Source organism: Dendrobium catenatum, unplaced genomic scaffold (assembly GCF_001605985.2).
Source record: "Dendrobium catenatum unplaced genomic scaffold, ASM160598v2 fragScaff_scaffold_633, whole genome shotgun sequence".
NCBI lineage: Eukaryota > Viridiplantae > Streptophyta > Magnoliopsida > Asparagales > Orchidaceae > Dendrobium > Dendrobium catenatum.
The window spans coordinates 36,534-53,941 of record NW_021319095.1 but is presented as its reverse complement, the minus strand read 5'-3'; the positions used below and the strand labels follow the sequence as shown (position 1 = coordinate 53,941).

The window sequence follows — 17,408 nt, the reverse complement described above, 5'->3', positions numbered from 1 at the left end:
AATCCGAAGTAAAAAAGAAATCTCTTGAGAGCGTATGCATCCAGTATTATTTTCAATCTTCTTATCCTAATAATCTTCTAGTGTTCTGAATGTTGGTGTGAAAACTTGTTGTTCATCAAGTTTTGTAAGAGATTAGAGTGATTTCATTCTAGCTTCTTATTGTAAGTAGAGGTAGACTATAGTGGGCTAGTACAACAATTTTGTCACTTGTAGTAGAAGAAGAGAGTGTATGATTTCACCATTATTCATTATGGAGAAAGGCTTCTTTACTCGATGTTGACTTAATGAGAGATTAGTGAATCCTTAGAATGGAGGTGTCAAGGCATGGATGTAGACGTTAGTGTCAAATTATATAAAATATTAGTTTTTACCTTCATCTTTTTATTAGTTATTTACTTCTTAGTACTTTTATTTTCTTGGCTTGATCAATTTCATCATGAAAAATATGTTTAATGTGATGGAAGTTTCCTTTGATGAAGAATTATGGGGCGAGCTTAAATAATTGGCTAAAGGTGAGATTTACTTCTGTGGTCTAATCAATTTTTTTTTTATAAGATAAGTACTTCTGATAGCAAATTTATTGATAACAAAAGATTGAAGCTCAATCAAATTTGCTAAGCTACAAGATTAACTACATTATAAGTAATTTAAGCTGATGATTATATATTTAAATTATAGCTAAATATTAACAAATTAGGATAATTAAGCACAGATAACAAAATTAATAAATTTAATAAATATATAAAAATAAAATCATGTTTGCTAAAATATAATGTAATCCAAATCAGAACAATTAGCAAATTATACTTTTATCACTAATTACATAATTAGCAAATAAAGATAAAATAAGCTACAAAATGTTAAATTAATTCAAAACATAAATATTAAAATGTTTGAAGAGATGAATAAGTATAAATAAGACAATTATTTTATCTATTTTTATTATTCTTCTATATGTAAAATAAAACAAATTTATTAATTTTCATTGAAAGGCATCATTACCTCATAAACCGGACTAATTGATCTTAGAAGAATCTTTGCACTTTTCATTGATTATTGACTTGAATTTGCCTTCATAAGATTAAGATTTTATTTGGGATAATTTTTCTATTATTTTTAAAGCAACTTTTTAATATAAAAAATTTCTAACTAAAAAATTGATTTAATAAATAGTAAAAATCTCACCAAAACCAAACCTAAATCTCGAAGCAAGTCTAACGGACACGAGCACTTCCTCATTTAGCTATTTCATAAATTATCCGTAGACTTGACAAATTATCATACGAATGAAATCCTTTATTTTCACCAAATCGATATTCCAACATAGCATGCATCGATCTGACATTAAAAGAGAAAGTACATTATCCACCTCCTATCAAAACATGATTAAAATTGGAAAGGCTTCACACAATGTTTCGATATTTATTACACAGACTATTTGCATAATTTAAATCCATTATCTTCATTTTACAACGCAATCTCACAAGATAGACTGCAAGCTCCTAATAAAAAATTCCACCACATAACCACACAGAAAAAAGTTCTAACAGTCCACATAGCCTGAGAAGGAACCATTTTCTTATTAAAATAAAAAGATGCAACCCGGAGGCTATCTAGCTATCTATTTTTGATATACAAGAAAGATTCCGAAAGATCATATATTGGACTCCACAACAAGAATTCGGCTGCATTTAACTGTTCCAGCAGAAAAGCTAAGAAGCTCCTGAAACTTGGTTAAGGTCGCTCAAAACACAGCCAATGCCCCGAAAGTTCTGGAATTCAAAAAAGTGGATTCCCTCGAGCCAAATTCAATATCAGATTAAGCTTCCATCACATCTGATAACTCCACAATGATTCAAGTGCACGGAAGTCAGATCGGCATTTCGTAGAACATTGCAAGGTCAAGCAGACGCGCCAACACTCAAAGAGTGCTTAACACAGACGGCTCCTTTAGATATTATGAAGGTCACTCCAGAAGAATTTCATGGAAACGGAGCTTCAGCAAAAACTGCTGCAAGGCAAAATCTTAGAAATGTTCTCCATCTCAACCATGCTTTCTTTCCCACTTCCCTTCACGCCTCCCGTCCCTCTCTCTCCGTTCCATGACTTGCCTCGACTTGCTGCCTCGCCTGGGTGCTGAACTAAACCCACCTTCAAAAGCTAGAGATAATTCAGAATCACCGATGCTATTTGCATCACCTGAATCCCTACTTCCTTCATGATTGTCTTCAAAACTAGGACTGCTGCGTTCGCTTGGTCTGTCCCTTGGCTGCAATATGGTCGGATGCTGACCTGAAGAGGACTTCGAGCTAGAAAGTACCATTACTGGTGTGGAATATGTATTAAATGAAGAACCTGCTGTTTGAATTGTGCTACCTCTCTCATGGCCTCTGCTAACAGGTCTAAGTCCTCCATCAAGTCCCGACCTTCCAGTGTCCCGAAACTTCTCCCTAGGTCGAATCAAAGCAATGATTGAGACCATAAAAGGCAAGATATAAATGGCAGAATTTATCCATAGAAAATCTTAATATTTGTTTGAATTGCAGCCAAGCAGAAATTCTTTACTAATAACTATTTGAACGCAGTCTCTATAAACGATTCTCAAAAGCAGCAGCGAAAAATTGTCAAAGCCAAATTAATCCTATTAGCACATATGCGTATGAAATAACCTAGATGAATAAACAAACTCAGCATCGAAAGAACCATGTCTACAAATGAACTTAATCAAAATTTTCTCAAGATCAGAAAGTAAATATTTCATACTATAAAGCTAAATATAACAAAATCAACATAACAGTCACCTGCTAGATCTAGAGGAGATTTCCCTCCGAGATGACAGAACCCCAGATTCCACCAGTTCCAATTCCCTTTGAAGCTCTCTCTGCACGAGGTACAATCGTAGTGACATAAGCTAACAAAACTGAACTGAAAGAGGTACAGAATGATGAACTCTAAATATCATAATTCTTTAATATCTGCAGTCATTAACAAGCAATTTTAACTAATCAACCATTTCCAAATAAAAAGAAGAGGAAAAAAACGCTCTTGCTAAAGTTTAGCTCCAAAATGTTGACCTGCTAGGGTATACATATGCTTAGCATGGATCATACCAAAGGCCTCAATGAGAGTATAAGCAGTTAAGCACAGACCTTGAAGCCATGTCCATCCATGACCAATTTAAGGGCATGCCAACGTATGGTTTTCTATTGAACCATTATTGGGTAGTCGGTGAAGTCAAATCCCCATCTTAAAGCCTTGGGTCATAATGTAGCTAACGCTTACTCTCGTACTGCAGCCCAACTTTTGAAACCCTAAACAGATAGGGAAGTTAAGAGACTCCTAAAATGACGAGCTAAATGAAAGTAACATCCTATACCAATTCCAATTTTTTGACAATTTCTCAGCACAAATCATTCTTGATGAAAGACAACTTAAAGGTCTAGGGTTCACTAATGCAAATTAATGATGCGATACAGTCATTCATTACAAATTTCGTGCGGTCATTCATTGTAAATTGAAAGCCTACAGTTCTATTTATAACTAAAAAAAGAATAAACTCAATAACTTATCATAATCCTCCAAGTCTTCGTAAAATATTGAAAAATTCTCTATAGTAGAAAATACGAAAGTTACAGATTCAGTTGCTAAAAAAAAGGAACAACTGATAAAAGCATGTGTTGCACAGGGAAAACAGTTTGGAAGTCACAACAATAGCAATACTGCCTTTATAGTGTAGTGCCACCAAAAGGAATCAACAGATTCTGCTCCAAACTATATTGCACAAATAGGGAACAATAGAAATATATCAAATTAGATGGCCCGAAAGAAATGATTGAGGGAATCCAAGAGATGAATTAAAATAACTTGTGGCAATAAATCAAAACTAACGAGGTAAAAAACACTAGAGAACCTCTTCTAGAAACCATTATCATATGCATTTTACATCTAGAAAACAAACTAGAAAATAAAAAATTCTGAAATGACAAACAAAAGTTAAAGCATCATAATTCAAAATATTAATGCACTCTCATTTAATTCCCCCAACCTATATTTCCAATGAGTGCACGCTCTCAAATTTTCATGACTTCCTTATAAACCTAACAAACTGTAAGTGCTAGTTAAGTTGAAATAATGCTACCTGGCTTTGCCTTTCTTTTTCCATATCAAGATTGAACTGGAGTTCCCTTGTTCTGGCACGCTCAAGTTCCAATTGGCGCTGTCTTTCAATCTCTTGTTCCAATTCATGTTTCCTTTCCCTGATAGAGATGGTAAAAGGAATAAAATAAAAATGTAAACTTATGCAATTGTTTTGAGTTTCAATAGTATTTTTTTTGGCAAACCTATCAAGTTCCTCTAGGAGTTCCATTTCTTTTGAAGCTACCTCTTCCAAAAATTTTTGACGAGCACGTCTCATGACAAGTTTCTTTTGCATACGGACAGCTACTTCTTCTTTAAGTTTAGAGTGCTCTCTAAAAATAGAAGAAAATAAAATAAAATGCATGAGGAAACAAGAGCTTTGAACGAATATATAAGCAGTGGAATCAAATTTCTGCTGTTCAGGAACAATAGTGTTGATATCCAAGAACATATATGGTAACAGAGTTTGAAGACCGATACACAGAAGCAGAGTACGAAGATTCTAAGCTACCTGTGAAGCTCCTAATAAACATGCAGAAATGTTCATGCCGCAGAAAGACAACTGGGAGAACACAAAATAAGAGAATAAACAATTTCTTACACCATATACATTAGGCCAGTCTGGAAAACCTTATCTGAATGGCATTCTATTATACCACTTGCATAGACAATAAATTGAATCAAAACTGTGATCCCAATCACGAAGTACTTGTGCTATCTTAAAAGGTAAGTTTTGGACAATTCAAAAGTAATAGATGCAATATACCAAATATTGTGAGGTCATCAAGAAATCAAGTACAATTAGAATAATCAGGGGGCACATGTGCACAGGCATAAGCAAAATCACAAAACATTTAGATTAATGAAACAAAAAAAAAAAAGCAAGATTAAATAATTCAGTTTTATGCTTACCTTATCAATAATTTTTAAAAATAAAAATAAAATAAAGAAATAATTACTTGATTAAAATTAAAAAAACATCGAGAAAGAAGAAAACTAATATAGGAACCAAAAACAATATTAAGCATAGAACTGAACTTGAAAAGCATATCTATAGGTTAAACAACTGTCGTCAATAACCTGGACAAAATGAATTAGGACTAAACTCAAAATTGTGCTAGTTCATTTTATCCATAATATTCAAACTTACAATGACCGGATATTATCCTTTATTTGTTGGAGGCGGTTATCATCCTTATCATCTGCAGAATTAACAGAGAAATTCAAGGCCAAGTCAACAAAATCCAAGCTGCAAGTTCTAGTTATTTTACAAGTTACATAGTCCTCCTTTAAATTGCCAAGTACTTCTTGCATCGCCTTCTCTTTTTGAAGAAGATCTATTTCAATTTCTGCTTCTTCTAGTTCCTATTTTTTTCAAATGAAAAAAAAAATTAGAAAACAAAATGCTAAAGTAAATCATGTTATCACAAAATGAGAATTTTTATTTAACCTGAGATTCTTCATCAGCTCTCTTAGAAAAGAAATCAAAATATGCTTGAGTAGAAGTTAGAGATGGAAGAACCTGCAAAACAATTGAATGGGAGAAGCAAAAGAGCTAAAAACAACCAAAACATGGAATCAATTCGAGGTAATATAATAGATATTTAATTAAGAAAATACTATTGGAATCAATTCCAATAGTATATTATTCTTAGTAGATCGTGAATGATACCAATGGAGCCACAATGACATGGTAATTGCATTTTATTATGTATCTTTCATTATATGGTAAATTGCATATAAATTCATAATTTTTCTCATGGTCTAATTGGAAAATTGCATAGAGAATAAATAGAACATATGCTCCAGAATCAATTCTCTATGTTTATCCAACTAGCATAAAATATGTGTAACTAAATCATATAGAGGAACATTGGCCAACCTGGAGAATTGATTCATGAATGCATTTATGATTAATGTAAATTGCATTAAGCATAAACATCATAATGTGAACTGGTTTATGCTTATTGATGGGGGGAGAAATCATTGAAGAAGACGGCTCCTAAGAGCAAGAACACCAAAAAAGTAAATATTGTTAAATCCAAAATAAAATTTCATCATATATTCTCTTTTCTACCTCCTACAATAGCTATTTATAATATAATAATAGAAATCCCTAGAACTTTCTAAAAATAAGTACTATCCCTAAGGAATATTTTAGCTAAGATGCTCTACATCATACTCCTTTGGTCTGAAGAATCCGGAACATGATTTGGAAGCTAAGGATGCCGAGAGAGGGGCACAGGCTTGTGGACGCACGGGAGGCAATACTCTCTAAACCTCATCAACGTTTCCATCTTTACACATGACTTTGATCAGATGGTTGTAGAAAATTCTCTTTGGTGTCACTCCAATCTCCATCTTCAAATTGGAACAATCTCAATATCACTATAGCAGCCATAGTGATTGAACGATGTCACTGTCCTGATTCCTAGTTTTAACTGAGACACTGGAAAGCAGGTCTGCCCCCCAAAGTCATCCTTCTCAGACATATCATACTCAGGCACTTCGAAGCAATGACAATTCGGGCACCCCTTAGAGGAAAAGTGAATTCCTCATCCCGCGCTCATTATCCATTCGAAAATCTCCAAGGCATTTTGATGTTCTAACATATCCATCCATCATTATATTCCACGATACACAATCTCTTTCAGGCAGTCCATCAAACACCTTCCTTGCTTCTTCAATATAATTGTTTCCAGCATGAATCTTTATCAAAGAACTTCTCACAAAAACATCCGTCTCCATTCCCACCAGACAAATCATCTTATAAACGTGATTAACCAAACCAATGGTCGATAAGCCACAATAGGACAAAACATCTTTAAATAGAACAACAAATTGACTCAAACTGACACAGGATGGAGAAACCACAAATAATCCAATTCCAAATCAAAATTGAATCAAGGCATGAACTTGACAACCTTTCTGCAGAAGCAGAGAAGTGTTATGTGTATTTGTTGGCATGGTTGCTGGCTGGTGGAGGTTAAGTCGCTAGCTGGTGGAGGTCGCTTGTGAAGCTCGCTTGCACTGCCCATAAAGTGTCCAAACCCGGATCGTCGTTAAGGGTTGATGTAGTTTCCTTCATCTATGATCTCCCCAAAGCATCCAAACCCTAATCCCCATCAAAGGTTGAAGTAACTTCCTTCATCCAGGTCTCTCAGAACCTCTAGCTTTAATATCAACTGATGTGGGGAGAAATTATTAAAGAAGATAGCTCCTAAGAGTAAGAACACCAAGAACAGTAAATACTGTTAAATCCCAAAAATACTCATCATATATCTTTTCTACCTCCTACAATAGTTAATTATAACATAATAATAGAAACCCCTACAACTTTCTAGAAATAGGTACTAAACTAGATCAACTATCCCTAAGGAACATTTTAACTAAGATGTTTTGCATCACTAATCATATTGGGGAACATAAATGTGTGCATAATCAATTATTTATATTTATCCATATATATAGAATGATTCTGGAGCATCATTAGCATAAACATAGATAATTGATGGAGCTTTGTTCATTATATGCCCATATACATTATATATGCACGTTTTTGTGAGTAAACATAGAGCATACGCATTATTTATGCCCGCTTTTGTGAATGTAACTCAACAATTAGTGGTCATAATAATATGATGAAGCACTCACCTGTAGAATTGATTCACGAATGTTTTGAAAATTAGAATCACCAAGCGTTGTACTTCGAGTGCGTGACAGTGCTTCCTTTAGAGCCTTCAATGAAAAAAAACAATAATCTCAAAAATAACATTCAAGGTAAAAAAATGTTAGAAATATGTACAAGTGCTTCTTTAAAGAGTCTTCAATGCAAAATCAGAGAATCTAAAAAATGGCATTGCAGGATAAACAGGGCTTTCGAATATGAACAAATAAAATCATACCTGCAATTATGAAAAGAATACTATAAAAAATTAAGATTAATTAAATGAAGTTTGCATTTTTCTAGCAATAATACAGTATCATTAAAGATGCCAATATAACTAGATTTTATAAAAAGAGGAACGAACCTCTTTTCCACCAACTAACTCAGTTCGAAGCCTGCATAATGCTAAACATATGTTTTTCTCCACATCATCTAGCCATCCTACATAAAATTAATGTTGATTAACGAAAAATTAAGCAAATAAAGATATTCCAACACCTACCAACAATTCCTTCAACAAGAAAGAACACCTAATGAAATTAGAGGTGCCTTGAGGTGCAAGCTGAGTTACCAGTTCTGGAAGTTCCTATCTGCTCCAAATTTCTCCAAATACTTTCAGGTAGCAATTCTAGATCCTCAGCAGGAGAGTATAGGCATGCACTTGCAAGAAGGCCTAAAGAAAGCCGTGTCAAACAGCCTTCCTCCATTAAGGGTGCAAGCTTTCCCATACCCTGCAAGATATTACCAGCTGAAATAAGAAAGGACTGCAGCTGTGGACGCATCACGAAGGGAACATAACCAGACAAGAGTGCCATTGCATGTGATTTTAACATCATAGAAGGCTCGGACAAAATCAAGGCTGCCACCCTATCCCATGTGTTTGAAACCAAAGTGGAAATGGCCAACTCAGAAAGAGATGCAACTTGCTCAGACCCACCCAAATTTGAACGAAATGTACATGATAGCATGGCTGCACCATCATAGGTATCTAAACCAACCATTACTCCAAGATGGTGCAGTGCAACACCTCGTTGTTCAGGTTCAGTGTGACAAAGCATTGTGCTGAACAAATCAACCAATGAATCCCCCAATACATCAATATTTCCTATACCCCTACCAAATAAACAGGTCAGCCATTTATTTGTCTGCAATCTCCATGATATCATTGGAGCCCGAAGACAAAAAAGCTTTATTGCAGAGCATATATTACAGAGACCATCGTCAAGAGAGAAAGTTTGTGGCAACCTGAAGAGATAGTCAAGCATGGCAGATGCTGTTTGCCAACATTCATTTTCCTGAATTGCTAGTATGGCAATTGTAAAGCCTTGCAGACCATTCTTCCAAAAATCTGGAAGGTCACGGTAACTATTATAGGGTATGTTTTCACCATTATTATAATTTATACTAGAGTCTGATATATAAATAAATTTCAAGCAGCTTGATAATAAGAAACATCGTGCTATCTTCACTGTGAGTTGGTTTGCCAATTTACAATGCAATTTCCAGGTCTTCTCAATTTCTGGAATAAGCTTCAGAACTAATACTTCCAACACTTCCGAGAATTCTTTCATTTCTTCAATGGATAACTGATGAATTTCTAGACCTGGGAGGTCAGCAATAGTCTCACTACTGACAAAATCTTTCGGAGGCTTGGCTGTGACTCTCTGATCTCTATAATTGGAAAAACGAGAAGATAGCTCTGTCTTCTCTTGAAGGCTTACCCTTTCATGTGATCCCACAAGTTCTTGCCCCTCACAGGGTATAACAAGGCCAAACTGCTCTAACTGTTGCTCCAATAGCATTTGACAGCTATCAAAGACCTTTTTGAAAGCACAAAGATAATTAAAGAAAGAAGAGGTTGGCTCTGAAGAAGCAAAGCCAGCCCACAGCAACAATGATTGCAAAATATCAATCTTCCTCTTCAAGGACAAGTCAAGAAAAAGGCTACCCAAAATAAAGATCATCAAAGATCCTTGAAATTTATCCACACCAGAACCATTCTGCAAGTCTCTCTTGTGCTTGATACTATCAATTAGTTCTTCAAAATTTAATAACTCAAAATCTTCGCAGGATGATGCATTAGCCAACATATTTTCATCCAAAGTCACCCTTTTTAGAAAGAATGAGATAAGAGGCTTCAGCAGACACAGTACAGAATCAAGAAATGCCACATCACAATATGAGGTTTTGCATAGTGATATCAATATTTGTACCACCCTAGCCATCTCAGGAAGCATTGATTCCATATGCTCAGTAACGAGAGATTCCAATAGGTATAGGACTATCACTTTAGCATTTGTAGCAGTATATCCTTTCAAATAATCAAAAGAGCTTGCAGAGGTAAGATCTTGAATTTTCATTGCTTCAGCATATGGATACATGCATAAGTCAGAAAACCAACGAAGTATTTCTGGAATGGAACTGGAGGGAAGACATTTCAACTGTAAACCAACAGCCTCTAAAATTATCTCTCCAAACGATCTAAATTTTCTTCTCATATCTGGAAGAAGTTTCTGCAAGGAAGGATAAAGAAAGTCAAATGAATCCCCTCGTTCTGAAGTATATGAATGTGTGGATTCCTTCTGAACTTGCAAATGTCCAAAAGCATCTGACTGCTTGAAATGCACTGATTCTTCAGCATTCAGCTGTAATGTATTATCCACAAATGTAAGTTCATCAGCAAAAATAGCAAGTAGCAATGTAAGTTGTGAAAGATCTGAGGCAAAGAACAAACGTTCCTTCAGATATTGCTTCGCGTAACAGGACACAGCCATCCACCCAAGGAAACGAGAAATAGGGCTAGCATTTGAAAACTTTGTTATCTTGTTTATCCATGATGAAAGCGGAATTAAGCTTCTACATTGAGTTCCATAGGCACTTTTTCTAGACATTACACCAATATCACATCCAGATGATGCTATGACTAATCTTTCAAGAAGTAACCAGCACCTCCGTAACCCATACAACTTCTCCGAATCAAAAAGCGCAGACCCTTTGTCAAGTTTATTATTCAGAGACATGAGAGGCAAGCTAAATTTCTCGGCTGAAAGAAGTATTATATCAACCACAGCCTCGGGAGGGCACAGAAGCTCAGTAGCAGACTGCAAAAGAAACAACAAAGCCTGTAGGAGAACTTCATGTGATAGATGTTGCTCTTTTTGTAATTGCTGAATTACAAACTCAAATAACAAACTCTGATTCTGCCGAAGCAATGTCACTGCATCAACAGCCTTAATAACATGGGGGAGTATGTTTAAGTCCTGCTGTCTGTGCTCAATATCATCTGGACAAGGTTTTGATTGTCTTAATCTATACTCCTTGTTCACTCTGGCAGCCTGAACTAGAATCTCTATAACAGTTTTGTCTCTCTTTCTTTCAAGATGGGAAATAATCTCCAAATCAGCTGCAGTTTTCAGGAAGTCTTTTTTGATTTCCATAATGCTGTTGCTTTGCTTCATTTTAGATTTGATAAGGTCCAGGTGTTTAGCAAGCTTAGAATTGGGAGTGAAAGAAATGATAAAGAAAGGATTGATATAACATTCAGCAGCTAATATAAAAGCATCTATCGCAGCATCATAGCCTTCTGCAGTAATATCACCCTGAGAACACAAATCTAGTGCTAGCTGTTGAAACTCGGCAGCTCTGAGCTCACAGTCATGGAGATTGGCCAGTTTTAAATAATCCACTTTCAAATTGAAGTAATCACCAAAGAACCCGCTATCCAACTTAAAGTGGTCCATCAATATCCAATTTTCCATATTGTTACCTTCATTCCCACAATTAGTTGGTTCACAACTTTTCTCAGTGCTACCCTTTATACAATAATTAGAAAAGCTCATCAAACCCGCATTTTTTAATTCTTGCGGGACAAATAAAAAGCTTGCCTCTTCAAGGACATCAATTTTAATAGTATCATTTCCATCAATCTTTCCATCCACATTACTGGAATTACTGAATTTGGAGATAAATACATTTGGGAAAACTGAAGAGCCTGAAGGGCTTTTAAATAATCCTGGTTCAACAACTTCAGCAGTAGAACATTTGAAGAGATCCATATCACAGGGCAATGGCATATTCGGACCTAGGATGGAAAGAAGAACACTGCAAAGAATAATAGAGTAATAGAACTATTCAATGACGTGGAAATGTAACAAATATGTTCTGTCAAAGAAATTAACTTCATATGGGAAAGGACGAAAATTGAGCATGAAGATTATTTTCTTAAGTTGTACAACAACAACAACACAAGCCTTTATCCCACTACGTGGGGTCGGCTACTTGAATCCTTTTTGGCCATTGTGTCTTATTAAAAATCAAATTCTCGTTTAAATCTAATAAAGAAAGGTCATTCTTAATATTTTCTAACCAAGTCATTTTAGGTCTACCCCTACCTTTCTTAACATAAGTCAAATCTAATACCTCTACTCTCCTAACCGGGTCAACGGAAGGCCGCCATTTTATGTGACCAAACCGTATAAGGCGACTCTCTCTAATCTTATCTTCTACTGGAGCTACTCCAACCTTTTCACGTATATGCTTATTTCGTATCCTATCTCTAAGGGTAAAGCCACTCATCCACCTGAGCATCCTCATCTCTGTCACACTTAACTTAGTATTATGCTTCTCTTTTAATGGCCAACATTCGGCACCATAAAGCATTGTAGGCCTCACTATCATCTTATAGAATTTTCCCTTAAGTTTGAGGGGTAGATTTCTATCACATAAGAAGCCCGATGCATTCCTCCACTTCAACCATCCAACTTGAATTCTGCTAATAATATCCCCATCTATTTCACCATGACCCTGAACAATAGATCCAAGATATCTAAAACGTGTGCTCTTATTAATAACTTGATCGCCCAAACTCACAATTAGCATCCTCATGCACAGACAAAATCTTAAGATCTAAAATCTTATTCTCAAAAATATTTTTGTTAATATTCTTTAAATGACCCCATCTAATCCTAGAAAACCGTTTTACTTTATTTTTTATTTTATGCCAATTTATCTTAAAGTCCAAAACTAATAATCGATATTGGGTACATAAATTTTCACTTGGAATAACTTTACAATCTTTGCAATCTAAACGATTTAATTTTCTAATAAGAAAATAGTCAATATGGGTTGTACTACATCCATTTTTATAAGTGTTGAGATGCTCATTCCTTTTCTTAAATAAGGTATTAGCAATTGAAAAATCATAAGCTAAACAAAAATCCAATATGGTCTTACCACCTTCATTCGTCGTTCCAAATTCATGGCCACCATGAATGCTTTTAAAATCATCTACCTCTCTACCAACATGTCCATTTAAATCTACTCCAATAAAAACTCTTTCTTCAAGAGGTATCTTTTGTATTAATTCTTCTAAGTCGTTCCAAAAATTTAATTTAGAACTAATATCCAAACCTACTTGAGGAGCATAAGCACTTATAATATTAACAATCTTATTATCAACAACAATCTTTAAATCTATAATTCTATCTCCAATCCTATTAATTTTATAACATTATCCTTTAAACTCGTATCTATAATAATACTTACACCATTTCTAGTACAGACTCCTACCCGAATACCAAAATTTAAATCCTAAAATATCAATTTCTTTAGCCTTCTCTCCAACCCATTTAGTTTCCTGAATGTATAAAATATTTAACTTCCTATGAATCATAATATCTATTAATTCCATTAATTTTCCTATAAGGGAACCTATATTTCAAGTTCCTATCCTAATTTTAGTTTCATGGACTAGCTTCTTTGCCCACATCCGTCCTTGATATGGAAACCCTTGCCTATTTAGCACTGCATCCGGGCGTCGGTGCAGCGGCCCTTACACACTTGTCACTGTATTCAGGCCATACAGCGCGTCGTTTCCAGAGGACGCCCTAGCATTAACACAATTTCTTAAACAATTCATGTCATTATTGTAATTGAGAAAAAAAATTCTAATGGAAGCATCATGATTTCAAGATGATTCAAAAGAATTTTCAAATCTACTGTTAACTGAGACATCGCTTCAACAAACAGTTCAACAATTAGGAGGTTTGGCAGTGTTTGACCAACCTTGAAGAAACAGATCCACGTCTCCATTCAGATTCCAAGGAGGGAAGAACAGTAGGCCTTCTAACAGCTGCACGGATAATATTGAGTGCAAAAGAACAATTATTATCTTGCTTTTCCAAAAAGATAGCAGATACATCTCCAAAACGTGCAGTATTATTCACAGACAATATGGCAGGATCTAGAAAGGGTTCTAGCATTTCAATGAGAAAGAGAAGGTTGTGCTTGTGTTCCTGAAAATGGGCAAAGGGAGAAAGTTCTGAGTAAATATAAATAATATGATTTTTAGTGTCAAATAAATTATTCATCCAATCATAGCATCTAGTGCAAGAGTTTACAGACCTTATACTTTGCTAGTACATCATCGACTTGCCCTGACAAACCCAATAGGATGTATTTCAAAGCAACGCAAGCACGACCAATGGAATGATGAGGTACCTATGGTAAACATCAAAAGAGCATAATCAATGATATTTTAAGTTGGGGCGAGATACAGCAAAAAAAAAAGGTCAAAAAATCCAATTAGAAGCATCCGTTATAAATCCTCATATTGAAAGAATCAAAATTTTTAGTGGAGTTGCCAGAAACATAATTGCATTGGAGAGATTTTAAAAAAAAAATACCCATTAATGAACTATATTCTTCAACTACGTGTAACGAACGCAACAAACAGGATAGTCAAGCTGCACCTGATGAAAAGTCGCACATTGACATACTGCTTTTGTTCATCATATGGCTTAGTATTAACCTGAATATATGTAATTAAGAACAGCACGATTTTTCTAAAACAAGATCAAGCGTGCGCTTAATTAGATTGAAGGTCACGTTAATGATTACCATTTAGTTAAAAGCACAAGAGCATGATGTAGGTGTGTGTGTGTGTGTGTGAGAGAGAGAGAGAGAGAGAGAGAGAGAGAGAGAGAGAGACGGGGATTAAAGGACTAATATAAATTGAAAAATACTATCTGAAGTCTAAGAAAATCTGCCACAATCACATCATATTTTCAAGTGCAAGTCCTATAAAAAATAAGTGAACATCTTCTACTGTAGACTACTTGGCAAGGGTAATTAAAATAGAGAATTTTCACATGGCGAGTCTAAGCACCACTATGAGAATATGGATACTGTAGCTTCCAGGGAATGGCATTTAACTTTCAAAATCAAATAGAAACAGTGTTCAGAAACAAAAGCAAAGCAAGTTCCATCTCCTTATCGCCTGATCGCCTTATAAAAAATTAGGGGTGAAAACAAATGAGCAATAAACAAATATATACAATTGTGCATCGTTACTGTGGGCTCCGAAAATTCGGCCCCGGCCTCCCGCCGCGCTTTTCTTTTTTTATTCGGCGAGTGAGTTTTGACGGATATGTTCCGGGGTAAATTTTGGAAGGCAGATGGGTTTGTAGATAAGACACTACCCAGAGATTTCGCCCTCATTTTGCGAGGACTTTATGATCTGAGTTCTGGTTTCCTATAGGCGCAAGCCCCTATAGTTAATTACCCCTCCCGGTCACGAGAGAGAACTTTCGATTAATGCTAGTCATTAATCAGATACGTATAGAATATGTGTTAGGCATATAGTAGAAGCAATGGATTTAGGTATTTGAAATGTTTGGAAGTTTGAGAATTTGGGAAATTTGATATATGAAAATTTGAAGGTTTTTGATATTTAAAATAGAAATTTTCACCATCTCGTGCTCAAAGCGGATGGTGGGGGAATGGATGATAGACCCGATCAAGATCCTATGGTTCCGTCGTCCCGGGCCATCTGGTCCCTGATCTACTTAGTCAGAGGAGGTAGTCGATCCAACCTAACAGAAGGATCCTTGTCGGCAGCCATGGGTTGCTTCGTCCAAGGGGACTTTGTAGACCTGGTTGGATGTTTGTCTAAGGGGACAAATTTGAATTCACCTTAGCTTACAGAGGGCTTTGTGCCCTATCAATCATATCCTATTGATTCATATCTCAAGGATTTGACGTCATTACGGAACATATTGGCTCTGGCCATAACCGCTATCTGTGGTGCCATTTGGCGGCAAAACCACTAGGTTCAGAGGGCCCCGGGTCATAACCATTTACCTGCAGTGCCATTTGGCTGCGAAAATGCCGGTTATAGGACACGTACCACGTCCTTATTGGCAAGAGATTGTTTGAGAATGGATCATAGTGATATTTTCGACTAGGCATTTCGCTCTTTGTGAGCTGAAGTAATTTTCAAATTTGTCCACCTCAGCAAACTATTGCGGAGGGTGGATGGATTTTGCTTTAAGTTTTTTTATGGATTTATTTTATTTTAAATATTTTTGGGATTTTAGTATTTTAATATTTTTGTGGAGTTTTTGGGTTTTTGGATGGAGCTTGGAAGACATTTGGATATTTGGGAGTCATTTGAAATGTTTGTGAACCCCTCCGGTTGAGATAAACATTCAACACGGCCATCATTGGGGTGTTTGAGGGTCATTTCCACTGTGGGCTCCGAAAATTCGGCCCCGGCCTCCCCGCCGCGCTTTTCTTTTTTTATTCGGCGAGGGAGTTTTAACGGATATGTTCTAAGGTAAATTTTGGAAGGCAGATGGGTTTGTAGATAAGACACTACCCAGAGATTTCGCCCTCATTTTGCGAGGACTTTATGATCTGAGTTCTGGTTTCCTATAGGCACAAGCCCCTATAGTTAATTACCCCTCCCGGTCACGAGAGAGAACTTTCGATTAATGCTAGTCATTAATCAGATACGTATAGAATATGTGTTAGGCATATAGTAGAAGCAATGGATTTAGGTATTTGAAATGTTTGGAAGTTTGAGAATTTGGGAAATTTGATATATGAAAATTTGAAGGTTTTTGATATTTAAAATAGAAATTTTCACCATCTCGTGCTCAAAGCGGATGGTGGGGGAATGGATGATAGACCCGATCAAGATCCTATGGTTCCGTCGTCCCGGGCCATCTGGTCCCTGATCTACTTAGTCAGAGGAGGTAGTCGATCCAACCTAACAGAAGGATCCTTGTCGGCAGCCATGGGTTGCTTCGTCCAAGGGGACTTTGTAGACCTGGTTGGATGTTTGTCTAAGGGGACAAATTTGAATTCACCTTAGCTTACAGAGGGCTTTGTGCCCTATCAATCATATCCTATTGATTCATATCTCAAGGATTTGACGTCATTACGGAACATATTGGCTCTGGCCATAACCGCTATCTGTGGTGCCATTTGGCGGCAAAACCACTAGGTTCAGAGGGCCCCGGGTCATAACCATTTACCTGCAGTGCCATTTGGCTGCGAAAATGCCGGTTATAGGACACGTACCACGTCCTTATTGGCAAGAGATTGTTTGAGAATGGATCATAGTGATATTTTCGACTAGGCATTTCGCTCTTTGTGAGCTGAAGTAATTTTCAAATTTGTCCACCTCAGCAAACTATTGCGGAGGGTGGATGGATTTTGCTTTAAGTTTTTTTATGGATTTATTTTATTTTAAATATTTTTGGGATTTTAGTATTTTAATATTTTTGTGGAGTTTTTGGGTTTTTGGATGGAGCTTGGAAGA

At 36.0% G+C, this 17,408-nt stretch overlaps 1 protein-coding gene across 4 annotated transcripts; it reads right to left on the bottom strand.

The window, feature by feature from the left end:
* Positions 1-1,370: 1,370 nt before the first annotated feature.
* LOC110110923 lies at positions 1,371-14,302 on the bottom strand (the record flags this gene model as incomplete). 4 transcript variants are annotated; one of them, XM_020842586.2, is given in 13 exon segments in its annotated part: positions 1,371-2,292; positions 2,377-2,450; positions 2,802-2,881; positions 4,139-4,256; positions 4,341-4,469; positions 5,288-5,339; positions 5,409-5,502; positions 5,588-5,659; positions 7,792-7,875; positions 8,169-8,245; positions 8,376-11,905; positions 13,868-14,097; positions 14,207-14,302. In XM_020842586.2, coding segments are annotated over 13 exon segments (4,884 nt in total), but the record flags the coding sequence as incomplete, so codon positions are not given.
* Between the last annotated feature and the right edge of the window lie 3,106 nt (positions 14,303-17,408).